Raw genomic sequence first — 7476 nt, forward strand, 5'->3', positions numbered from 1 at the left:
GTGTGTGTGTGTGTGTGTGTGTGTGTGTGTGTGTGTGTGTGTGTGTGGTTGCTGCAGCCTACAGGAGGTATCTACTCCAGACTGGAAGCGCAATTTAAGAGTGTCGCTCAAGCCAGACAGAGTTCAGAGAAGACACCCAGGTACTATTTCTGCACACACACACACAAACACACTCATCATCATCATGTCCCATTCAATAACTCTTCTTTCTCTGTAGATCTAAAATACGCTACGCTCAGATCCGGACCACATAAAGGACCCGATGGGGAAAAGGCTGCTGAGCTGTCTAAGAGACGGACATGAAAACTGACTGAGAGAGAACGAAGAGGAAGAGGAGAGATCCTTCCGCGAGGGCTCAGTGCAACAACATAAATTCCCGCTGGCACCCCCTCCCACCCTTAAAGCACGGCCTCCACTCATATAACCCAGCTGTGGACTCCTCACCCTCGCATTCTTTGTCAGCCCCCCTCCCTCCCTCTGGGCTTCACTCAGGTGACTTCGTTATTGATCACCATCAGCCCGTCACTCAGCTAGCTCCTTATTTGTGCAGCTGTGGTCAGTCCTGGAAAACAAACAAGAGGTCTGGATCCAGCTCAGCACGAAGGGAAATGCACTCGATCAAACTTCTCCGTGTGTGTTTAGGATTTAGTGTTGGAGCTCGGCCAGTTTCTGCAAAGGACAACATGGGAAATGCTAGTTTATTATTTTCTGTCGTCTTCCTGGAAGATCTGAATGATTCGGATCCAGTAATCACCAACAGTGATGCCGAAGGCCGGATAGGGAATGACACGCTCACCACTTCGACGCGGCTTGTTTAGGTTAAGACGCCGATCTAGACACATACGAGTTGACTCTGCACTCGCATTTATGGTCTTCTGGGCAGATGACAGACGCTGCGGTGTGTTGGGGGGGGGGGGGGGGGGGGGCTGGGCTCTCAACTATCAACTTGGCCCAGTTTGACCGCAACCTGTCAGCCGACCCTTTGCTCCAACTTAGATGATGTCAAAGAATTTAACGGGGGTGGAATAAAAAATGTAAATGCTGATTATACTCCTTTCACTGTTTCTTTCTTTCTTTCTTTCTTTCTTTATTCTTTTAAGACCTTAGCGGGCCTTTTAGGTCTTCCCTGAAAGCCTGTTTGGTGGAAACGGTGTGAAAGTCCTGTGCAGAGGGGCTGGTATGCGCCACTGGGTAGAGGGTCAGCCGCTGTCCAGTGGGTGTGCTAACCTGGCTCTTCCTGTCTGACTTACTCACAGGGGTATTAATAACCCGGCCTGCCTACAGCGAACGGAAGGAGGAGGCGTGGAGTGGGCTTTTCTTTTTTTATTGGGTGGTGAAGGGGGGGGGGCTGCACTACCCCAGCTGTCCCCTCTTCTCCTCGACAGCAAATGCCGAGAATGGCTGAGGATCTGGGTCAGGAAGCGTGCGTGCGTGCGTGTGTCCGTGTGTGTCCAGTTACAGCCCGACTGAATTATGGTCCCAGAGGGTTCAGATATTGGAGCATCAAGGCAAACACGTGAACTAATAATTACCAGGAGAAAGAGATGCTGACTCCACGAAACCATGCAGAAAATAGAAGTTGTGTCCCCAATACGAGCGAAAGGCTTCCTTTAAAGGGGGCGTGCAGCGGGACAACCGTTCAGGGTTTTGACCCTAAAACAACAGAAGACTCGCAGCAAACAACTTGCAAACATTCAGTGCCTCGTAGTGGGAACCGCTCCCTCTCCGGTTGCATCGGATGGGCGTTCCAACACATCGGTGGCGAGGCGTCATCACAACCTTTAATGTAATACCAGCATGTTAACGGGGATTAGTGGCGGGGTCGGTTCACACAGCGCCGACCTCGGCCAAAGACGCCGCAAGCGGAAATGTCCCGGGAACAACTGCGCTGGACGACAGATGACACCCGTCGCCGTCGTCGTCGTCGTCGTCGTCATCATCATCTGCTGCCTTTCCTTTTAGGATTTCAGGTCGAACTAAGAATTTTACCAAATTCGTTCAGATGCAGCAAACAATACAAATAGTTCATTCTCGATGTGGATAAATGCCTGAAATAGAAAGAGCAATGCCCCCCCCCATGTCTCAGAGGAAGAACACCACATTAAGCCCTCTGCCAACATGTGGTCAGTTCACCTGCTCCAAACTCTTTTTCAGACTGCAGGGTTTCGACTTCAATTTCACAGATAAGTGTAAGAACGAGTCTAACTTCCAAATCAAAGGTAAAAAAATGAACACATTTTGGAGTCGAGGGTGAAATAAATACCATCTTATAAAAATGAAACAAAATCCGAGCGAAGGCAGGGTTATAAAATTCTCAGCTTTAATCAGTTCAAAAAGTTCACAACAAATGGAACACCTCGAGAAGGAGAATTTGCCATTAGAGATCGGGTGCTTATTTGCATTTATACATTATTTTCATAATTAAACCTAATTTCCTAATTTGCTCTCCGGTCAGAAAACCCCCCAAAAAAAACAACCCTTTTGTTTTATTCGGACTGAACTCAAACTAGGTACAACTGAAATAAAATGCAAAAATACAAAATGAAAAGTAAACCCAGTTTTATTGGTTTTCACTTTGCTCTAAAGGTAGCGTCTTGGAGCACTGCCGCCTGGTAAACAATCTAAATTAGTACAATTCAAAAAATCTCAAAAGCCATCTGAGTTAAACAGGAGTTGTTATAAAGATGCAACCAACTAAGAACCCATAAATACCTCCGCCACTTCCTTAAAACATCCCGTTGATGAAGGCTCACACATGAGCAACAATCCTCTTAGAGGAAAACAAAACGCTGATGTCGACTCGGCGACAGCACACACGCACACACACCCACAACAAAAAAGAAACAATAGAATAAAAAGAAAAGAAAAAAGAAATGTTCCCATGGTATTAAAGATGCTATACAATTGGGATGATATGCACATATTTCGGTTTTGCTTTCCCTAAAAAGAAAAAACCTGCCGGCAGCAGTCACACACGAGCGGGACTCGTGAGCGGCCGATGCCGACACGCGGAGCAGCATCTCTCCGCCTTCATTCATTAATCCTTTAGATTCACATTCTCCCACGATGCAGTGGGGCACCGGATGGCGCGTCCGCCGCTGAAAGACCACTTCCTGTCCGTCACACCACGGGTCCAGAAACCTGCTCAGACTGTATATATATATATAAACAGATATATCAGAAAAAGGGAAGAGCTGGGGTAAAGAAAAAAAGAAAAGAACGTGGGAGGTCGAGGGAACAGAAGGAAAATAAGATGGTTAAGTCTAATCGTTAGAACCTCATCATGCAGGTCTTGGGATGGACCGACAAAACGGAAGCTTCGAGTAACAGTTCTGGAAAGATATTACACAAAAAAGTCTCCATAGAAAACGCAGATTATGTAAAAAGGGCCACAGGGTGACGCGGTAATCATGTACACGTTGTTGGCATTGTTTTGGTCAACAAACATCCGGTGGGACGGCCCGCGGCCTCCCGCCACACTCAAGTGCGTCTCTTGGGTTCCGTTGTGTTTGCTGTGGTTAGGGTTGATTTGTTTGTTTGGACTACTGTACAGTCTGACGGCGCCGCGGCTCAGTCACACATCTCCTCGGGGATCTCGTGCGGGTTGAGGATGCCCGGGACGGACATCTGGATCTTGTGTTTCTCCTCCTGGGCCTGACGAAGCGACGCCTCCCTCTCCTCCAGGAACAGGTCTGAGGTGTCCTCGCCGGCAAACTCCTGGAACGGCAGAACAAGCAGACGCTGTGGTTAGCTCTCAGAACGGCGGACTACAGTACACCGCCATGGATGCATCCTCTCTATCCACTGATCCTAGAGCAGGATCCAACTAACGACTACTTATATTCATCAATTCACTTTACATTTAACTGATTGTTCTCTTTTAGTTTAAACTTAATCCTTCGACAACCAGTCAAGTTGCAACTTTCCGGACTCCGAGGTGACATTAAAATGTCCAAAACACAAATCTATTTCATTTACAAAGATTTAAACCAGTGAAAACAAGCAGCAAACAGTGAATGTTTAGCATTTTCACACAATAAATGACTAAATAAAGGACGAACTGCTTATTAAAATTGTTGACAATAATTCGGATACCAGTGCTTCATTGATAAGCTGTCGATGTCTCACTGTGTGGAAGACACCATCGTTCTGTTATTTGTAAGGCAACATCAGGCTCGACTTACACACAGCATTGTGAACTTTTTACAACAAAAATGTAACAAATGAATACAAATAGATATAAATGTATATCCGACAACACTGAAACCCGATCCAGCGATTTGAGTCAGTATTGGATCTCTACGCATAAGCGATTAACAATCCTGATTACGTCTCAAAGCTCAGTTTTAGCGCTAATTTAAAAAAAATTATAGGCGGGAAAATAACCACAGAAAAAAAATCCATGGAGCCTGACAGCTGAAAAACCACATCAGTCGCCATCATACACCGTTTTATTCCAGCGACAAGCTGACACAGCCGCACACCTTCAGTCCACTTAGCAGAACAACCTGAAATATGTTATTTCTGGAATCGGCAGCCGAGCAGTTCGCCATGTGGAGCCCGATAACCTCTGTGAGCAGAGACAAAGACGGAGGCATGCAGGGCCTTGTTCTGGTTAGTTCAGCTCATCAGCAAACAAAACACACATGGACATATATCCCATTAAATCAGCACCAAGTGTAACTGCTGGTGTTCGTCTCTGTGGTGACACCTAGAGTAGCGGATGCCGTCCAAAGCGACTCACGACTGAGCACGTTGAGCTCACCTTTATCTGCACGAGGAAGTCCCGAAGGTGCTCCTTGAAGGCAGGAATATCCTGGTTTAAGCTGAACAGCCCGGTGACAAACACCTTCACCTGAGCACTGATACACACACACACACAGGGATGTTAATGAAAAGTGTTTGACACAGCAGAGATTGTGTGTGTGTGCGGGTCGGTGTACTCACTCTTGTAGGTGAGGGAAGGCGGTCTTGAGCAGGTTGGCCACGTACTCCTGGATGAAGCCCTGGTTGTTGGTGGGGCTGGACGGGTTCAGCACCGTGGTGATCTTCCCCTCCTCCACCAGGTTGAACATGTAGGCCAGGATGGAGGCGTGCATCGTCAGGCCTGCAGGACACACACACACACACACACACACACACACACACACACACACACACAATTACTGAAGGAACTTCATTTAAACATCATATCGCAAGTTTCTACGACAGAAACAAATGCCGTTTTACTTTTGCTGCTCAGAAGAAATGAATTCAAGCGACTGATTGTGGTGATGTTTTATCTTTGCGTGCTAGATGCAGTATTTCACGCTTCGTAACGATTTATCTCCGATTGGGGTTTCCGCACACATCTTTGCTGTCTGAATGAGAACGCTGCTTTGTCCTCTTTATAGATCTGTAGAATGCAACACTGGTACATATTTCTGTATGAGGCCATAGTACATCAACTGCCTCCTTATTTCTGCTGACGTTAACTATCAGTAGATAATGCAGACAAATTATATTCATTATTCCTGGAACCTGCATCGTTTTTGGTGAAAGTGCTTTTAAAGTTCCTGGTGTGAGCTGCACTTAAAGATGGATTATTTTATCATTATTGAATCATTTGAGCACTGAAGGAAAATCATTTGACCGTTACAATTTGCTTTAAGTCAGTCGTCTCTTTTATGTGAAGTTTTTTTGTTATTTTTGTAACTTCTGTTTGTGTCGCTTATCTGTGTTTTTATGATGCGCTTGTGTTGAACTTTTACGCTGCCATCTTGTAAATCCAAATCTCAATGGGATCATCCCGGCTAAATAAAGGTTAATCCTTAAAAGAGAGCGTTCAGGTGTCCCCACAGCTCATGCCTGTGTGTGTGTGTGTGTGTGTGTGTGTGTGTGTGTGTGTGTGTGTGGACTCACCAGCAGTATGCGATGTGTCGGTGACCACAGAGAAGATGTGTTGCAGGATATCGCAGAAGTACGTCTGGTAGAAGCTCTGCGCGGCGGCTTCCTCCTGGGCCACGTTCTGCAGCAGCGTGTAGAGAATCTGCAGACCTGGACGAGCACAAACACGAGAGCTTCCTCACATCACGGCCTCACAAAAGGTGCATTAAACCCGTACACTACTGCAGCAGAGGGCAAACTTCATCTCAAGTCATAATTATGAGAAGAAAAAAAAAGTCAAAGTGATGAGAAACTCAAAACTACTAGATGAAAAAGCCATACTTATGATATAAAATCATAATTATGAGATAAAAAGTTGAAATTAAGAAAGAGAAAGTCATAAATATGAGTCAAAATGATGTGATACAAAGTCAAAAATGATGACAGGCGGAAATGGGCTTTCATAGCTTTTAAACAAATAGATTTTATCGTGCGATACATTCTGTCCTCCAGACTTGATACAACACAACACCTGGATTGTTATATAACATTTAGTATTCATGCTCCAGGCACTATATGAGCTCAATGTCAACATGAAATATGTGTGTGTGTGTGTGTGTGTAGCCCTACCAGTATCAGCCACGTTCCTCATGGTGTGTTTGAAGGCCCAGATGATGGAGTCCAGCACCAGCTTGAACTGGGCGGGGGGGGATGGCGAGGAACGCGGGGAAGCAGTGAGAGTTCACCGCTTGCAGTAAGTAGAAGAAGTGAGTCCTGTGCTCGGGGAACTCCTCGAAGTTCTAGCAGAAAAATAACAAGTTGTTCAGCACTTGTTCCTCACATGTTGCTCTAAAAGAACATTAAATAACTGCAGTCAAATATGAATAATATTGTCACACTTGCACAGAGTTACATTTCTTTAAACAACATTGGTCCCATCATACAATGATACACTAAGAAAGTTAACCCTTGAATGCCAGTTTGTTTACAACACAGAACTATATAATAATATAGTAGAACATAATAAAATGCAGGATTTTATGCTGGTAGCGGGATCTGGTAGCCAGCGATTCAAAACTTAAAAAGCCCAAAAAGTCCCTAGTGCAGCACAAGGGTTAACTCCTAATATATAACTCTTTATATAACACAGTCTGTTGTTGTTTACAAGCCTGAACTTGCACTTCGGGGAGAGGTTTATATATCGTTTATTCAAATGAGTTGGTGCGGTGCTTTTCTTTCATGTGAAGTATCACCTGTTAGACACGCGTTCCACTTTCAGACAGTCTGACTGTACCAAGTATAACTTAATACATATTTTAGATGCACACAGTAGGTTCAAGGGTGGGTTGCTAAAAAGGGAAACGCAATAATTGCCCCGGGGTCCAAAGCACATTGTGGCCCCGGGCTCCCCTAGTGGATGAATCCGGCCCTGAATAGGTGAGCTTTTTATTTCTAACATGAAAAATAAAGCATGGGATCGTTCTCTGCAGGCTCGGACTGGTCCGCCTCCAACGAGCAGTTGAGCAACCTGAATGACTGACAATTTCTCAACCTGCAACTTATTCTATAATTAATAGTTTTTCATTATATATACATATATATATATACATA

At 45.1% G+C, this 7476-nt stretch overlaps 1 protein-coding gene across 1 annotated transcript; it reads right to left on the bottom strand.

Annotated features, from left to right (window-relative positions):
* Positions 1 to 2298: 2298 nt before the first annotated feature.
* On the bottom strand, positions 2299 to 6569 carry LOC116378386 (exportin-1-like). Its single transcript, XM_031840251.1, has 5 exons — positions 6496 to 6569; positions 5902 to 6036; positions 4948 to 5107; positions 4766 to 4862; positions 2299 to 3717 (listed from the first exon to the last, which is right to left on the bottom strand). Exons 1-5 carry the CDS (start codon positions 6515 to 6517, stop codon positions 3571 to 3573), a joined length of 561 nt encoding a protein of 186 aa, XP_031696111.1. The 5' UTR covers positions 6518 to 6569; the 3' UTR covers positions 2299 to 3570.
* Between the last annotated feature and the right edge of the window lie 907 nt (positions 6570 to 7476).

Source organism: Anarrhichthys ocellatus, unplaced genomic scaffold, assembly GCF_004355925.1.
Source record: "Anarrhichthys ocellatus isolate YVR2014 unplaced genomic scaffold, GSC_Weel_1.0 scaffold2513, whole genome shotgun sequence".
Taxonomy (NCBI): domain Eukaryota; kingdom Metazoa; phylum Chordata; class Actinopteri; order Perciformes; family Anarhichadidae; genus Anarrhichthys; species Anarrhichthys ocellatus.

Excerpts from the sequence above, each read along its gene's own strand:
- LOC116378386 (XM_031840251.1), bottom strand. The coding sequence starts at position 6,517 with ATGAGGAACGTGGCTGATACTG. Across the intron at positions 6,037-6,495 it reads GAGGAACGTGGCTGATACTG|GTCTGCAGATTCTCTACACG; the intron begins GTAGGGCTACAC and ends GTGCTCGTCCAG. Across the intron at positions 4,863-4,947 it reads GCCTTCCCTCACCTACAAGA|TGCTCAGGTGAAGGTGTTTG; the intron begins GTGAGTACACCG and ends TGTGTGTATCAG.